At 42.7% G+C, this 19,177-nt stretch overlaps 1 protein-coding gene across 2 annotated transcripts in view; it reads left to right on the forward strand.

The window, feature by feature from the left end:
- The window catches only part of Plcb1 (phospholipase C beta 1), a 701,254-nt gene that overhangs the window by 536,411 nt on the left and 145,666 nt on the right, over positions 1-19,177 (forward strand). For both annotated transcript variants that reach the window (XM_028884530.2, XM_028884531.2), the window contains exons 12-14: positions 5,928-6,010; positions 12,183-12,267; positions 15,437-15,614. In XM_028884530.2, coding sequence (XP_028740363.1) covers positions 5,928-6,010; positions 12,183-12,267; positions 15,437-15,614 — 346 coding nt within the window. The remainder of the gene's footprint in view (positions 1-5,927; positions 6,011-12,182; positions 12,268-15,436; positions 15,615-19,177) is intronic.

Here is a 19,177-nt window from a genome sequence, read left to right on the forward strand (position 1 = left end):
AATGAACGAAGTTGCTAAAAGGCAGCTCAGAGACCTGGCCCTATGGGGGTAAAGCTTTCTCAGATAATGTCTGGGTATTACAATGAAGTTCATAGGCTGAGAATCATCACTGTGTTTGAATTCAGAAGCTAAAATGCAGTAGTTTATCCTACTATCCAAATTCTAAAGTTACTGGCTTAGGAAAGGAAATATCAAAGTTTTTTGTTTGTTTTTTGTCCAGTCATTATTTTCTTGTATATTACTACTGTCAAACATACTTAAGATGAAGAATATACGTGGCTCTATAAATGTCCACCTATCCAAATCCCCCCTGCTCTTGTCTGTCAAGGGCAAAGGTGTTCAAGGACAGTTTGTCATTGATCTGAGTGCTCAGTAGGTGTGGTTTGAAAGAAAATGAAGCCTTATTTGACCATCTCGTCCATAAATAGAGAAAAGTAACACTTCATCTTCACCTAATTTCACAACACATTTAATATAGTATTGACTCAAATCCTGACTAAAATCTTTAAAAGTTGTATCGGCTCCTGAAACGAACCACTATGAAAAATTTGAATATTCTTAAAGTGAGAAAAACGAAGATGGTTTGTATAGGTTTATTTCCATACCCCTACTTCCTTTCTTCCTTTTAGCCTCAGTTTCACTTAGTTGGGTTCTGTGAGAAAAAGTGGGACCAGGAGCCAGAGACAAGAGGCTGGGAATAGCCCACATGTCAGGGGTTCCTCCAACTGGCAACGGCGGAGAGGGTCCTGGCTTTGGGAGGAGTGGAGACGACCTGGCACTACATTTGAGCTGCTGGAAGACTCACCCACCACCCTGCCTATGCCCCACTTCTACCCCTTAGAGTCTCTTGTGAGGTGCAATTCTGTTTTCTTTTTGAGATCCTGGGAACAGAATAAACATCTCGCACATTCTATGACTTATTTCTTTTGAGCAGAGCATTGGCTTCCCAGCCTTAGCCACTGAGTTCACTTGGAGTGACTCTTCCCATGCACTTGGCATACAAGTGGTTCTTCAGTCACATCTGTGAGCTCCTGGTCTCTGCTTGCTGAACGTCCCTGCCTGAACCCCTGCAGCTAGCTTCTCTACCATGTCCAAATACTGGCAGCTTTAGAGGCTTAAGGGTATCAGCCAGCCCAGAGGACTGCATTCCTCTGCCTGCTAGTGGATAGGGTAACAAGGAGGGCCAAAGAGGGCCCAGTTATATGCTCCAGACCACTACCCCCACGGTCTTGCTCATGCGATTTGGACAGACATGGAAGTGGGGTGGGGGCAAGTAGTGGAAATGCTAGCCTAAGCTGTAGAAAAATTCAGCAACAGGATTGTTTTCTCCAGGAACCAGGTGAGGAAGGAATTAGGGGTGCCAGATTCAGGCACTTCACTCGGAGTCCTGTAAGTGAAATGCAGGGCCTGTGTGAATGGCTCCTAAGTCTGGCACTTGGAGACCCCTCTTCCCTCACACAGGTCTAGGCCCTGCTCTGCACAGTTATAGTCTGCTTTCCCAGAGCCCATGTGTAAGAGGACTTTGTAATGGTGAGATTGGGAGCAAGGGATGGGGCCTTCTGCTCTCCATGATCTCCTCCTTGCTGTTCGCTGACCCTACCGGGCCAGCTGTATCTCCACACAGGTTGTACTGAAGTTCTCCGCTTACCTCTTTGAGGTGCTCTCAAATGTCACCCCAGTAATGACTATTAGGACTTCTCTATTTCATCCTTCTATAGTGGTAACCCTACACCCTTCAGATAGAAATTCTCTCACCTGCTCACTCTGTGTTTCTAAATTTCCATGTGGTACTCAGTCACCTTGTGACATTCTGCTGCGCTTCTTCACCGTGTCTCTTGTTTACTGGGTCTCCTAAAATGTAATCCCCACAAAAACAGAGGCCTTCATTCTGTGAGCCCATCTCCCCACAGTGCATTGAATTGAACCTGACACCGAGGAGGTGATCAATAAAGATTTGGAGTTTTGCCATCCTAGACCAATCAAAGTGTAGCCTCACATTCATGTCCATCGTCTTTCCTGTGTCCGTTATGTAAGTGAAATCTGCTTCTCCATTGTTTCGAGTGAAATGCCACTTATCACATGTTGGTGGGCAGTGAAATGTTCCTCCCACCGTTTCCTGTGCATGGAGAGCTGTAGGTCACCTTCTTTATGTCAGCCTGAGGGGAGGGGGGATGCTGTAGGCCACCTTCTTTATGCCAGCCTGGGAGTGGGAAGGCTGTGGGTCAGCCTCTTTATGCCAGTCTTGGAGCTGTGGCCCAGCTCTTCTTCTCCCCTGGATCTTTGTGCCTGTTTTGATGCCACCTGTCTTGGTCATTCTGATGGCTGTCCTCAAAATTCACTGTTTGGTCTTACTCTCTCCATTCACATCCAGGCTTTTTCTTCTTTACATAGGACAGACACCGCACTTCCCACTCCATCCTAGGATTTTTCTCCCCTCATGCAGCTACTTTTAACCAGCTATATCCATGGAATAGAATGGAGAAAAGCATGTGATGGAAATGGATGAAATGATCAGCCCAAGCATTTCAAAAAATAAGGCTTGATTTTCTAAAAGATATAATTTAGGGTGTAGTTTTATATGGCTCTATCCATATTCCCCCTGCTCTTGTCTTTCAAAGGCAAAGGTGTCCAAGGACAGTTTGCTGATTGAAAGTTAGTCATTAATCTGTGTGCTAGGTAGATGTGGTGGTTTGAAAGAAAATGACCCCCAAAAGGAGTGGCACTACTGGGACCGTGTGGCTTCGTTGGAGTAGGTATGATCTTTTTGGAGGAAGTGTGTCACTGTGGAGGTAGGCTTTGAGACCTCATGTATTCGCAAGCCATGCCCAGTGAGAAAGTCTACTTCCTGTTGCCTGCATATCAGCATGTAGCAGCTACCTCTCTAGCACCATATCTTCCTGCACGCTGCCATGTCCCGCCATGATAATGGATTGAACCTCTGAACTGTAAGGGAGCCATCATAATTAAATGTTTTCTTTGTTAAAAGTTGCTGTGGTTGTGGTGGCTCTTCACAGCAATAGAAACCCTAACTAAGACAGTAGATTACTGAATGCAGTTTTTTAAGTCTTAGAGGAATAGGGATCAATGGTACAGGATAGGACTTTAACACCCATGCAACTAATATAGCATGTATGAAAGAATGAAGCTTAAGAGCCTTTGCTAGTTTTCTGACCTTGAGTAAACATACATACCTTACAAAATATTTTCAAACATTAGAAAGAGCAGAAGTCACCCAGAAGGACTTCTAGAATTTTCAGTTGTAGCCAACTTAAAATAATAGACAAAATTCGATAAAGTCTTATTTGGTGTGAAGATTTGATAGAGCTTTTTAACCAGCAGCTAAAACACTCTAAAAAGTATTGTATAGATGGAGGAAAGCTGGGCACAGAGAGGAGGGAGAGGAAGGTAGGTGGTAAAGAGAAAGAGAAGACAGAGTTGGGGTGCTGCTCTCCAGCTGACTGCTGGGCCAACTATGGGGCTCCAAGACCATCTCTAGCACTGCCGGCTACAAGATCTTGGAAAATCTTCCCATCAGCCCAAACCTCATTTCTTATCAGCAAACAGGTGGTAATAGCATACCCCTCCTGGGCTCACTGTAAATAGAAACTCAGTTAGTGAGCCCACCCAGCATGCAGGGATGATAGAATTGTTTCTCTGTAAGACTGGTGAGGGAAGTTTCACTATCCTACCTGAATTGGCCCATGCCCACTAGGAAGGTGTCAGAAGCCCCATACCTATGTGGTAGTGAACACAAGACTGACTTGGTTGGGAGCATGCTTGCATCTACAACCTGTGTGCAAATGTATGAAATAAAAAAAAAAAGTTATATCCTGACATCACTTGCTTTTTATAGTGCACTTATTTTGATGGACTTGGCTGTGATAAAAAGGTAAATTGATTATGTATGAAAAGCAATCTGTGAATTCACTTCTAAGAAACAGTAAGAGAGATTCTTGCTCTATGCAAGCCCATCATTCTTAGAAGATATATGCAAATGCAGTCCAGAATTAGAAAGCCTCATTTACACTCCAGGGCAAGGGAAATAGCTTAATGGTGTATCTATAAAGAAAGCGATTGCCACACAGGAAAGGGAGAGGAGTCCTTGGGAAAGGTTTCAGTGTGAAGAATGAGAGCAGTAGTTACAGCTGGACAGGAGAAATATGCAAAGAGTAAATGTAAATAAAAGCAATGTATGGGAGTGTAAAGTTTAAATTCTATGGATGGTGGACCACTTAAACAATAAACAAGGGGCCGGGGAGATGGCTCAGGGGTGAGAGCACTGGTTGTTCCTCCAGAGGACCTGGGTTTGATTCCCAGAACCCACACAACAGATCACAATTGTCTGTAATTATAGTTCCAGTGGATCTGAGGCTGTCTTCTGGCCTCCATGGGCACTGCATGCACATGGTACACAGGCATACATGCAGGCAAAACACTCACACATATGAAATAAAAACCAATAAATCTAATAAATAAATAAATAAATAAATAAATAAATAAATAAATAAATAAATGAGATTGTACTTCAATACCAGAGAAACACTTTGGAAAAAGTAATGCTCAAATGCCCAGTGGTGAATACACTTTTCAATCTGATCCTTTGTTCATTACTGTAGACAGTTTACAATGAAAAATAATTTGGAAATCTGTAAGAAACTATGAGTGAGTTCATATTATTCTAGTCAGTTTTTCTTCTTTCAAGAGTCCATTCCTAGAAGAATGTACCCATCCAACAGTTGATGACTAGTCAATCATGGCACTTCTATCTTTCTGGAATTATATGTAGAGTTATTGAAGCTTATGACATATAATGTATTTTCATTGTTGGATGTATAATATAGGGTACTGAGTATCCAACACCACTGGACTCCAGCTCCAGCCCTTACAGAAACGTATAAAAGGAAAAATGAAGTACAGACATATGTTAGAACACACATAGACTTTGAAAACACCCCACCTGAAAAGTGCCCAATCTCCAAAGCCATATATTCCATGACTGCATGTAGTTGAAATGTTTGGAACAGGAGATCTAAGAAAACATAACAGTTGCAGAGCCAGTTGTTGAGAGTATGAGTGTGGGATAGGGCTTGGGTAAAGCCAGCAACTGCTAGCAGGCCTGTAGTTTGGGATGACGAAAGTATCGAGGTAGACTGGCTTGGTGGTTATGCAACTCTGAATGCTTTAAACACTACTGTCATGAACACAAGGTCTATCTCCATTTTGTTTGTTGTTTGTTTGGTTTTGAAGCGGGCTGTCAATCCCAGGACCTTGCAAATTCCAGACAGATACCCTGCCACAAGGGTACTCATTTATTTATCTCTTAGCAACAATATTTATGAAAAAATACAGATTATGTAACTATTATCAAGACAAAATCACACAAGTACATGACAAACAGATCAGAAGTAAATATAACCAAACGCTCATAGCAGTTTGGTTCAGAAAGTAAATTTATGGGTAAAATTTTTTGCCTCATCTTATTTTTCAAATTTTCATGACATCACTAGATGGTTTCATTACGGAACAGAAGCCATAATCAGTAAATAAAAGTATTTTCTCCACCTGCCCCTCCACCAAAGACCACTTTCATTTCTTCTTTACTATACAGAACCAGAAGCCAGAACTACACAGCCATTCCAAGTCATTTGATATAATTCTATAAGTAAAAAAAAAAAAAAAAAAAAAAAAAAAAGACAGCTATATGAGCTGGGCATGTAGGTGAGAAATAGAGCACTTGCCTAGCATGCATGAGGTCCTGGTTTTGACTCCAGAACTGCTATAAACAGATAGTAATGACAAGAAACCAGACACACACAAAACTAAAACAAACAAAACAAACTCCCCCACTATACTAAAGGATTTAATTCCAAGGGAAAGAAATGCACACACAATGTGCAGTGTGGAATGCATATGTGTTCTTGTTTTAGGAAGTCATAGAAGCCATCGCAGAATGTGCGTTCAAGACCTCGCCTTTTCCCATCCTCCTGTCCTTTGAGAACCATGTGGACTCGTAAGTATTTAGAGCATTCAGTGAGTAATCTTTTTCCCTAATGAGGCCTCTTTAGCAATTTTCCACCCAATTTCAAATGATTTGGTATCATCAGTGATGTCTTTCAAAGTGGCATGCTTTCATCTGCAAAGGATGTCATTTAAATTTTATGAGCATTAAAATAGCCCATGGGTTTGTGGGGTCTATCTTCATGCCATAGTATGGATTTTAAGGACATTGCTTTACAGTGTGGTTGAGTACATTGTCTTTACACTGTTGTTCCTTTACTGTCTTGGAATGCAACGAACCACTCTTTTGGTTCTTTGAGACAGGCATTCTCCATGTAGTTTTGGTGCCTGTCCTGAAACTCACTCTGTAGACCAGGCTGGCCTCGAACTCACAGAGATCTGCCTGGTTCTGCCTCCTGATTGCTGGGATTAATGGCATGTGCCACTGCTACCCAGCTACAATTGGTCACTCTTAAAACCCTCTTTCAGTGACTCCTCTTGCTACAAATTTACATTGCCTTTAAAAAAACCAGTTCCCTCTGCTTGCAACTGGTGATGGAACATCTGCAAACTCTTTTCTCTCACCTGTGTCTGTTGACTACATCCCTCCTCTTACTGATGCTTTACACTGCTTATTTGTATTGCAAACATTTTTCTACCTCAAAGTAGCCTGCACTTACTGCTGAGCTATACAAGGAAAAGATAATTCTGACACAACTATTTTATTTACTCAGATATTTGGTGTACTGGGAATGGAGTATGAGTACAGATCCTTTTGTATATTACACACATGTTCCTCCACTGAGCAGAAACATCAACCCTTGATTGTTGTATTAAAACAGATTGCTTTAAACTCTCAATTCTCCTGCCTCAGCCTCAAAAGTGATGGGTTACAAGGGCGGACTACCACATCTAGTAATGTAACTGTTCATTTTATTGCAAAGAATCAAGGTGAGATAAATTATAACTATGATGTAGATATCAGACTTTAGTGGGTGGAATCAATGCTTGAAGAACATATGGTAGGGCCATGGCTACTGGTAGGGTGTTTCTGAAGCCTTCTATACCTCGTAACGATCCCCTGACTGATTTATTTATTGAAAGCTGGCTATACCTGTAGTAACAGGGCTCATTCGTTTTTGTTCTCTCCTTCCTTCTGACAGTCTTTCCCGGTTTACAAATTTCCAACACATGCTTCAGTGCATGAATGCCTAATCTTCAAGAAGCAGTCTGAACAGATCAAAATTCTAAGTAGTTAAATAAGGTGCTCTGTTAGCATGTAGAAAGCAACCTTAGTTTGACGCAATCAATTTTGTAAGTATCTATTTCTAGTTTATTCTCAGGACAGTGCTACATTTACCATTCTACATTCTGTTTCATTGTGAGCATTTCATCCTATGAATGGTAAGATCACTGTACATGATTTTCCTAATGCTCCTGAGAGGGCATGGAAGAGAGTGGAATTTATTCCATTTCTTGCTATTTCTCCTCACTCCTGCAGACTGTGTTTAACACCTGGCTGGCAACAACAGCTCTGATTTGCAAGTGACTTTGTTGGAGGTTTTCTTCCTCAGTGTCTATTCCATATTTCCTCAGGTTCCAGCAACGCCTGGCCACTTTTTGTTCAGGCATACATAACAGTTTTCAGACGTGTTGACAGCGCCTTGCCTTTGTTTGCTTTAATAATGGGCATTCAGCAGCGTTATTTTCTTAAAAGAGACAAAATCAAGAAACGCAATTCAGTTTTCAGTGTCTCACCCGCTACACAGTACACTCTCCCTTGAGGTAGACTGAGAGACTACATCTATAACCACCCTGACACAGAAAAACTTACATTTACTGAACATGTATTTGCACTGAGCATTGTTCCCAATATGTTACATGCTGATGCAACCTGTACTTTAAACGCTAGTGTTCACCAAAGGAACAGTAGGGTTACCCTTGTCTTATAGGTAGAGAAACTGAATCCCAAGTGAGCATTTAACTTGCCTGAGGCTATGCAGCTGAGGTGAGTTTCAAACCAAGCTATCCTGGCTTCCGAGTGCAGGCTCTGAATTAGCACTGCATGCATGCTTGTGCACACGTGCATGCATGCGCACACCTATCAGAAACCTCTAAGACATGGAATCAAGACAACCAACAACCAGAGCTCTGCAAGGCAACTGTCAGCCAGTGTTCACTCTGGTGTGGCTTGTGATCTGCAACCACAGGATGCGCTTTGCAATTCTCCACTCTAATTACACAGAGATCCCAAACTGGGCACAACACCTAATTCCTGCACTGTGCACAAAAGCAAAGAGGCTGTAGCACCAGGATGTTGCTTTTCCTGAGTGAATAAATGTAGCTGTTGCAAATTCATTCATAATTCACACATGATGAAAGCAAACAGGAAAACAACCTCCCGGGACACACGATTGTGATCATGTGACGGCAGCACAGGACAGATGTGCTGACTTCTGACATGAGGGAAGTTGTTTGACAGTTCCCTCCTTCACATCCAGAGAGCCAAGTAGCTCAACCTCAGGCTTCCCAGGAAGAATATCACACATCCAATGAAAGCAGTGGACTTCCTTTAGTGGAGAGACCCCTGTATTTGACCTGTGGGTCACCTCACCTAAGTCAACATTACTCCTCATGTTCTAGCACTTTCTTTGTCATCCAAACAAGAGGAACCCTCAGAATCCTCAAGTCAGTGACCTAGCACCATAACCCCCACATATCAAGAAACCAGCTTTCCATTTCTGGTTAACTACCCCAGGGTCCTCAGTGCCTCATGCGCAAGGGCCAGGCTCAGAACTCTGCTCCCTACTAATCTGGCCCACGTTACCAAAAAAAAAAAAAAAAAAAAAAAAAAAAAAAAAAAAAAAAAAAAAAAAAAAAAAAAATCTTATTTGTGGGATGTGGAGAGAAATCCACAGATTTTACTATTTTTCTCTTCAAACACTTGAAATCACCTACCCGTAGATAATGGGGGATGCTGCACTTAGCTGCTCTCTACTCACTTGCCTGCTGCCAAGAATTCCCAGAGAGCTGGTGCTTCCCACTTCCTAAATAAGAATTCTTGTTTAAAAAAGACCCCCACTTCCTGCCAGCAAGATGGCCCCATGAGTGAAGGTAACTGGAAGCCTGGTAACCTGAGTTCAGTCCTCACAACCGAACAAAAGGGGCTTTGGAGAGAACCAACTGTGCAAAACTGTCCTCTGATGGCCACAAACCCGCTGTGTTGCACACACACTCCTCACTGTACACTCACACACCACTGCCACCGCCGCCACCGCCGCCACAAACAAGAAGCGGGGAGGGAGAGAGAGAGAAGGAGAGAATGTTAGTTTTAAAAGGTCCCACTTGATTTGTTATTTAGCATTTTCAAAGAAAAAAAATCTTATATTGAATTTGATTGAAATGACTTCCAAACTTGGCTTCGCCACAAACTGAGATTTTTGACAAGGTCTGAAAAGGACATTGGATCTTGTAGGATTTTACCCCATGCAATTGGGTACAGTCTTTGTCAGAAAACTGACTTCTTTGGCAGACGCTGTGTGGATACTTTAATATGTTTAGGAATATATGCCATAGCCTGAAACACATAATGTATGTGTGAATTTTCGTTTTGTTTTGTTACCATGGTGGTTGATACTCTAAACGCTACAGGATTTCTTTGTTAATTGCAGTTTTAATGCCATTTATTTCTGTGGGCATGACCTGCAATTAAACTTTCTTTGTTTTCCACTAGTGTGTGTGTGTGTGTGTGTGTGTGTGTGTGTGTGTGTGTGTGTGTGTGTGTTCAGCTTGTTCTCTGCTCTATTAGAAGGGTATTTATGTTCATCGAGAACACAAACGGCCTGATTCCCAAACAGCACACTTCACTTTTTTCTTGGATACCTACATCTTCCTTTGTCGGTCTCCACACAGACTTCTTCACAATGCAGTGCTCAAACCAGCAGCATATGTTCCCTGGGAACTTCATAGAAATATCTGGATGTTGGCCCTGTACTAGATTCTAAGTGTGAATCTGCATTTTAATGACACTCCGGGTGATTTGAACAATATGTGTGGCTCATGAGCTGCTCATATCAGAATCACCCACAGCCTTGCTGAAAATGCAGGTACACTACATTTTCCCCACATTCTTCAGTGCAGCCTAGAAGAGGGCCCAGCCCTGTTCTCAGCTGCCGCCAGAGAGCACATCAGCCTGGCAGACTTCCTGTGTAAGTTACCACTCAGCAAAAATCATCTATCTCATCAATCACTTCCCTGCCTGTCCCAAAGGTCCCATCCACATAGCTTCTAGTTAGTTGTCCTTAAACTACCACCTCCAGGATGTTTCAGGATTTAGTCAATGGTCAGTCCTTTCTCACACTTCAGAGAGCTGTCATCCTCTATTGTTAGGTCTGTGTAAACCACACAGTAAAATCCTGTTCAAGCAAGACGAGAAAAATGTAGACATTTAAGGCTTTGCTGTGGACATGATCCTGCAGAGACAGGAGGATTGCAAGTTTGAAGTCAGCCTGGGATACACAGTTTGAAGCCAGCTTTAGTTACGTAAGAAGACCTTGTCTCAAAAGAAAGATGTGAAATTGTTATGTGAGGCATTGCAAGTTCTTAGAATCTTTCCTTTAGCTCTCCCTGAAGTTCCAAGAAGATAATAACTTTGAGAGTTGACATATGAACCCGGAAAGCTCACCTGACCGTGGAGCCCAGGCTTGGTTTTTGTGAGAGACAGTTCTAATGAGCAGTTGCCTCCTGCACTGCTGCAGAGTGTCTGTCTAAGTACCCCCTTCCCAGAAAACACAGTGTGTTCTAGGCTTACCTTCAGGGAAGGAATGAAAATAGAAATTATATCTTCTAATCTTTATGATTTATGGTAAAGCACCATCATTTTCATCACAGTTACTATTCCTCTAGTACATTTTTTTTTTTTTTAGCTAGAATGGAGTGTCATTGCAGTATAACCAGGGGAAGTCCAGACCCACAGCCTGTAGATCACAATCAAAGCCCATAAACCCCAACCCAGCAGTACTGGGTACTGTGTAATGATGTTTATCATTGCACAGGATGAGAAAACTGTTTTTTAATTGCATCTGAAAAGGTCAAGGGAAACAGGAGTGCTGAAAGGATGTGGATGTTCCCTCTAACAGCATCTTTACAAGGGCTGGAGGCAGAGTTTGTCTAGGCTAGCCACAGATGGGGGCATCTGCTCCCTGTGGGATCATTTTATATGCATCTTGCTTGCCCTTGTAGTTCTTCAAAGGTGTTTATATCCATTGCTTCATCGCATCTTCTCAGCATCCTTTGCCCAGTTCCAGGAGCAGTTAAAATCCTTCTCCATGTACAAATTCAGAACAGTTTGGAAAGAGGAGCTCAACTTGGCAAAGCCTGGGCCCTAGCTGCTGTCAGAACAGGCTCCTCCTGGCAGCTGGCATGGCCTGCTCCCTCCTCTACTCCACTTGTTCTGCACAGAAAGGTTACAGACAAGCAAATCTGGGCACAGAGATGTATGTCTGCCTGTCTTCTCAGCACCCAGGGGGGTGAGGCAGGAGGATCTCCAACATCAAGCCAGCCCAGACTACACAGTGAGACCATGTCTCAAAAAAACAGGAAAGGGAAGACTTGCAGACAGCCTTTGCCAAAGCTGCTTTGTCCTTCCTCCGGCATGCTTCACATGCACACACAAACCCGCTTCTGCTTGGTTTCCTTCTGTGTGTACAGTTCTCTCTCCATCTATTCACCTCTTTTTCTCACTCTTCCTTCCTCTCTTGCCTCCTTATAAATATTCCTCTTCTATTTTCTGTTGCTCCGATATATTTTCCCCCAAGAATTCACATGGAATCATGAAAACATTTCTATCCCAGGTGCCTTACAGTTGACATAAAACTAGGGAATCCAACAAAAGGAACAAAGGTAGGTTTTAACTCTCCGAATCTCTTCAATCTGGAGACAGGGAAATAAATGGTGTGCTGTGCCCTCATCTGGGTTGTGTAGGACTACTTTAAAAACAGCCTCACACATCCAGCCTGTATGCTGCACTTGTGTAGAACGTGTGCACGAGTGTGTGGGCTTGCGTGTGGTATTCAGGATAGCATTTCAGAATGACGGAAATTGATCCTGGATGACCTCTTTCTGTGTTAGCGATGCAAAGTCATTTCTCTGAAAAAGCCCCATAATTCCTTTCTTCTTGCTCTTAGCCCGAAGCAGCAAGCCAAGATGGCCGAGTATTGCCGATTAATCTTTGGTGATGCCTTGCTTATGGAGCCACTGGAAAAATACCCAGTAAGTAGCTGTGATGTGTGCCTTCGCAGGAGGGCACTTACTGGTTATAGCTGGGGAGATACTGCCTCTGTATATAGGTAGGTGAGCAATATGGTTTGATCTGTGGAACTCTAGCATGGGGTGCAGCTGAGACCAGAAGATATGAGTCTGTTTCCTTCTCTTCCAGTCTTGTCCCTCTTGTCTCTGCTTAGGGTGACACAGCAGGTCTTTTGTTTTGTGAACACATGTCTATTTACCTCAGATAAGTTACTGAGGACAGGCCAAAGTAGCAGTTCCACCGAATCCTGACTTGAGGCACCATGAGTTCATTGGGGTTATTGCAGGAGTGTGGGTGAAGGGTTACTTACCAGAATATAGGTGAAGGGTTACTTACAGGATTGTGGGTGACGCAAAGGCAGCTCCAAAAGCCTACTCCAGCCTGGCTATCAACTCGTGAAAGCTACATCTCGGGTGCTCCGTGACTGATATGCAGGCAGCTAGAAAGGCTGAACAGTCTCTCCTCCAGAGCAGTCCATACTGCTTATATAACCATGGAAAAGGGCCTTGAGAATCTCGTAGGTTTCAGGAGCTTCCTAAGGGTATGAGATTGGTGTACTTCCTGAATCTCATTCTTCTCCCGCTTCCCTTCAGGAGAGAATGTTTCAGTTGGCAGGAATCAGTCAAGATTGCCAAAGCCCTCATCAATGACAGTCAACTCACAGAGACAGTCCAAGAGGACAGGACTCTGCCTACCCCCCATGGATCTTTGTCACACCCTTTCGAAACAAATGCACAATGTGGCCACACTGATTCCTTAGCTTGTTTCTGCCACCTGCTGTCCATTGGTGGTCACCTCTGAAGCAGCGCTCCGGCTTCTGTTGTTGCAGTCATGAGCAGATAAGAAGCCCAACTCTCCCCATGGGTACTCAGCTAAGAGTAGATCATTGTTAAATGTCATTTGTAAGCACCTCTCTTATTGCTTCTTTTTTTTTCCCGTTAAACAAGATGCTGGGGAGCTGAGTAAATCTGATTCCCTAATGGACAGTTGTTAGTCTCTTTCTGTGTGTCCAGATGCTTGAACAGAGGATTGTCAGCCAAGCAGCATCTCTTTAGCAGCCAGCTGGACTGCCCTTATGGCAGCCTGACAGCCCTGAACGTTATATGCCCGTCTTGAGGGAGCTGCTCTGAACTACAGCTTTTTGCTGCCAAAGCACAACTCCAGTTCCACGAAGCACTGTCCCAGCCACCTCTTTTTTGAACAGCGTCCACCAGACTTCTTGCTATCACTAACCTCAGTGGACCATTAACAGTGGCACATTCACCCAGGCCAGAGGGGAACCCGATTCCTGGTGCCCCCCCACCCCCAGAGGCTTGTGATTAGTGCAAGCCCAGTCCTGAACTGATGTGGTGTTCTGTACTGGGATGGGTGCAGACACCCTTACCACGCCCTGCCTCCCCCCCCACCCCCACCCCACCCCCCCCACCCCCCGGCCACCTTTGCAACTGCAGAAGCAAGCGGAGCTGGTGGAAGCTGTGGTGCAACAGCATCACAGGGATGACAGTGGGATTCCAAAGAGCGGCCAGGGCGGGGACAAAAGTGTTAGAGGTGCAATGAACGGGAAAGAGCTGGAAAAGGGAAACTGAGACCCATCTGTTAGATTGCAGAGGAAGCTAAAGCCTTAAGTTCCCAGGGTCCCAACCTATAATGCTAGGATTTCTAGTTGCTCAGCGCCCTGGCACCCTAAGCTCTTTCGAGAGTTAGAACACACATAGGCACTACCTCTTGCTGCTGTTCACTGCTGTAGGAAGCTGAAGATGATTACAGCTGCCCAGTTCTGGGCTACTGGTGGTTAAAGTGAAACACCATGATCCTCCAACCACAATGGTCTATCACCATAAATCTTTAGCTTCTTAAGGCTGGATCAGTAGACCCCTGCCTCTCAAGGCTTGGAGCTGTAAGTCACTGGGCATACCGCTTTAGACAGCTTTAAGGGACTGCAGCTTGTAACGTCACAAGAACTTCTCTTCATTTCCTTGTGACTTCTGAGTGCAGTAAAAGGATGCCACCCAGAGGACTGGGAGCAGTCACATTCCTGTTCAGAAAGGAAAAGAGCAGCTATAACCTAAAGTAGCTGCTTCCTCCTGGACACTTTGTCCCAGTGTCTGCATGTTGTTAAGGGAGTTCATTTCGGTCCCCAGACTCAAGGCAAGCAAAGAATAGAGATCTAGCTTGTGGGACTTCAAAAGACTTTCTAAAAATAAACCTATCATGTGCTTTGCACACGCTCCCTGATACAGTACCTCATAACCTTCTCATGAGAAATTGATTTCCCATTATATGAGCAAAAAACGTGCAACAGTGAAATAAGCCTCAGTAATAAGACAGCTTGGATCTCAGGGCAAGAACGAGGTCTGAAATCATGTCGTTCTCTTTGGCTGATGCCAAAACCCAACTACAACCAACACAGGATTTTGCTGTCCGTAACGCTATGTCTGACAGAGTGACTCATTTGGAAACTTTTGCCCAACTTCACCAATTCTTCCTGTCAAATGTCTGGCCTTTCACTGAAGGTTCAGGTCAGGTCAGAGATGACTGACATGTTCTACAGTAAAATGGTTGGACTTGCACAGTCAAACAGAAAATGCCTGAAAGTCCAGGTTCAGTCCATCAAATCTACCAGAACATTTCTGTGGTCCTACGTTTGTAGTTTCATTTTATAAAATGAATTCAGTCATTTAATGCATCTCTCATTTAAAAAACAAAAATGCAGAGCACAGTTAGAACTGTTCATAAGCTGTGTTGAACATAGGAAATGATAATCTAGAGGCTATAAGATCCAAAGCTGTGCAGTGCCTTTGGAGGGATATCTAAAAGGAGGGGACAGGTTTTTTTTTTGTTTGTTTTTGTTTTTTTTAAGAGCAGTTAACTATTGTTTCTTCATCTTCTTCTTGATGGGAAAAATATAAACAAGTAAGACTTTGTTAATTTTCAGTATAAATACTGACATAATTAAAACATGTGAAGTAACATGAAAGCAATATTCATGGGTAAATGTTTCAAAGACACATATATGCCTAATGGGCTAAGATGCAAAAGTCAATAAACGAGGTGTGATAGCATATAATTCATGATCAATAAATTAATATTTGGGGGACAGTATTTTTAAAGACTGTGCTTTCTTTTAAATAGCTGGAATCTGGGGTACCTCTTCCGAGCCCTATGGATTTAATGTATAAAATCTTGGTGAAAAACAAGAAGAAATCACACAAGTCATCAGAAGGAAGTGGTAAAAAGAAGCTCTCTGAGCAAGCCTCCAACACATACAGCGACTCCTCCAGTGTGTTCGAGCCCTCGTCTCCGGGAGCTGGTGAGGAGCTACTGGGCTCACAATGAGTGGATTTTCAGATCTGATGCTCTGAAATTGGCCTAGAAGGGCTTTCAGCTTTCCCCTTTTGGAAGTTTCAAGCTGCATTGCTTTCCTATGGCTACCACAAACTTGAAAACAAGGATCACTTCACCTCAAGCTCTGTAGGTCTCCAAAGATCCTCGAGAGAGCTTATAGAATAAACCAAAGGCATCAGTCAAGCTCAGTTACTTTCTGGAAGCTCAAAGGAAGGGTTTGTCTGTTTTTCCAACTCCTAGAAGCTACTCACATTTCCTGGCTCACAGGTCCCTTCCTTCAGCTTCAAAGTCAGCAATGTGGCATCTCTGTAGTCTTTCTTCTGTGGTTACTTTCGCCCTCTAACTACCGCTGGGAAGTGCTGTCAGTTCACAGACTCTAGATATCACGTAGACCCAGGGAGAGAGTCTGAGGCAGCCTGACCTCACCTGTAAAGTCAGCACATCTTTGGGAAAGTAAACACCTTCTGCTTGCACTTGAGGCGAATCAGCTTTACTTATCAGTCCCTTGGTTCTAAGCTTTATGGCAGGCAGCATCAGCAGGAGGAGGGAAGACAAGAGATTGGCCAGTCACTGAAGGGTGCTGGGCTTTGCAGTTCCCCCATGTTTTGCAGAGCTTTTTAAAAACATGAAGGGATTAAATAACTTGCATTGTTTATGAAAACGACTGGGCAGTGCTTACACTTCCTTTCACATTAGTTTGAAACTGACTCTCTGTGATTATGAGAAAAAAATTCAAAGGGCCACTAGTTTTCTTTAGGTTATTTGTCATTGAGCCTAATTTATTTCCCCTTATCCAGGGGAATCCTGACAATTGCAAAGACCTCCTTATTGGGGATGTGATGACATTAAAAAACTATAAGCTTGACTTCAGGGCATTCTTCAATTAAAGTTTACCATGGGGTGCTGACAGTTTCTCAGTGGTACATGCCTAGCAGGGATGAGGCTCTGGGTCCTGTCCTCAGCACAGAAGAAAAGAGAACAGAAGAGGGGAAGAAAGAGGAAAGAAGCCAAGAAAGAAAAGAGGGAAGGAAGGAAGATGTTGAGTATGTTGATAAAAGCTAAGCACAGATACTCCCCTGCCCCAGCTCCATTCTGCAAGAGAGAGCTAACAAAAAATGGGTAGAAATATTTATCAAGAGACTGAAAAACCGCTATAAGCAGTGTGTTACTTTAGAATACCCAAACACGGGAAGCCAACGATCTATCAGCTGATTATAAATCAGGGTATAGTCATACAAAAGAATAATATGTATGATGAGGGCAAGTTCTGGCTGTGCATGAAAGGATAGTTGAGCTCCATCTACATAAGGTGTAAGTAAAAGCAAGACAGGCTGCTGGAAGTCAGGGAACCATTGCCCTTAGAAGTAACTAGAAGGTAGCCATAGTGTCTTCAGGAGTCTGGTCCTATTTTCTATCTCAATGTAGATACATCTTTATTTGATGAAAAATCCATGCCCTGCTCATATATCATGTAAGTCCCTGTGCCTATCACACATAAATTTAAAGACTTTTAAACAATTGGAATGTTAAAGTATAAAGCCTAGGGCAATCAGAACATAAGCATGGCCAATGTGGTTGTTGTCTAATTGGTTATTTGGATTTGTTTTGTTTGGTCCTCTATTGTGCTGTGACCTCTCACATGCTAGGCAGTGCTTGACCTCTGAGCATGTTACACCCCCAAGCCCTGACTGAGCCTGATTTACCCTTCTACTTTCTGTCTTGCTTGTCAACTGCTCTTATTATTTAAATTGGCAGCCTAATGAGCAGACATTATATAATTCTTTCAAAAGATCCCTCACTCCATGGTTCTCAAATGTGTTTTTCCAATATCATGACATAATTCTGATTCATTTTTGAAAAATAACTTCCGTTCTCAGTGAGAATGCATTTGAAGTGTGAAATAATTACCATTAGAGGCCACTTCTTCCCCAACCTGTCCCCATGTGCCTCCCTTTGCACGTGGGCGCATGGTGTTTTTTGTGCCATCTGCTTTTATCTAATTCCAATTCGCCCTCCCATTAACTGGATACATAACTCTAATAATGAATTCTACAGGCAGTGAACATGATCGCTTCATACAGGGAAAAAGCAGCAATCTGCTAGCAATTCTCTAGGTTGCCTAAGCTAAACCAGGAGTCTGTTTTGCAATCAGTATTTATTGCCATGCAAATTTTTGGATGTTTTAGTGTGTAGGTAAGCCCCTGAATAAAGAGTCTTGTTAATTTACCATTTGTTTTGTGGATGTTCCCAGTACTGGAAACTCAAGCAGCTACAAAAACATGGTGTGGATTGATTTCAGAGTTAATTTAACTCTGTTTTCTGGATTCTCCTTCTGAGAGCCAATCCTTAGCCAGTACACTTTCCAGAAAGAACGAGGGTCAAGTAAGATACCACCTTGGGGTATTGTTATTGTTGCTTTTTAAAAGGATGTTATTTTTTATATTTCAAATAGATTTCTCCAGGTTCCTTTCAAGGTCTTATGAGAGAAGCCCATGGTATGTGCAGACTCTGCTGACTTAATATATAAATACAGATCCATATTTTTTTTTCTTAAACTTGGCAAAGGAAAAGTCAGGTCTTTACTTTCACAATCAGGAAGATTCAGTCTTTCTTCCTCACACAATCCAAGATTTGACATGACATTGTATCTGAAATAATTATTGGACAATTGTTATGTCTCGTGTAACATTTTGTAGAAAGTTCTGTCAATCATCTTTTCAAATTACTTTATTAAAAGAATCGCCTCTCTGATTAAAAACAATACAAAGAAGAACTTCAGCAAAAGAGATGTATATAAAATATCAAGTAGCAGCCTCCTAAAACAATGTGTTTGTAATATAACAAGGTATATTTTTTCACCAAATACAAGGGATTCACATTTGGATGTTACGTGGCTCTTTGTACCAAGCCATCCACAGTTCTTACAGCCACAGAAGTCTTTCCTCTCAATAGATGTTTCCCCACTACCATGCAGGAACTGACTGAGCTTGGTCACTCACATGAAGAACTTAGGAGCTTCTTGGAAGGCGGGGCTATGGGCACTATGTCATCTACACTGATTGAAGAGTGTGGCCAACTTTCCGAAGGCTTCTTTCTCTAGGAGCAGGTGCCAGGCTCTGCGAGCTGCCTCTGTGATGAGCTCATGCCGCCATCTATTGGGATTTTCTTGCTATAGCAGTTCGAGAAACTGAAGAGGGGCTGCCTTGTTTACTTTTTCCTTGAAAGTATTTTTTTTTTTTTACATGCTCCGTTGCATTTGCACGAAGCCCAGAAGTACACAAGAATTTAATGCTTCATATACCAATGTGGATATTTTACTTGAACAATGCCCATTAACTCTTGAGGAGAAGAGTAGAATTAACCAATTAAAATGACTGCATATTGGTTAAGTATGAAGCTGAATCAGGTCAGACTGACATCGATTATTTTATCTTGCCCCTTTAAAAGGAATGTCATTGTAAAAAAAAAATCTTTATTAGTTCTTTGAGAATTTCTTACAGTATGTTTTCATAGTGTTCCCCCTCAGTT

This window comes from Peromyscus leucopus, chromosome 4 (assembly GCF_004664715.2).
Source record: "Peromyscus leucopus breed LL Stock chromosome 4, UCI_PerLeu_2.1, whole genome shotgun sequence".
Lineage (NCBI taxonomy): Eukaryota > Metazoa > Chordata > Mammalia > Rodentia > Cricetidae > Peromyscus > Peromyscus leucopus.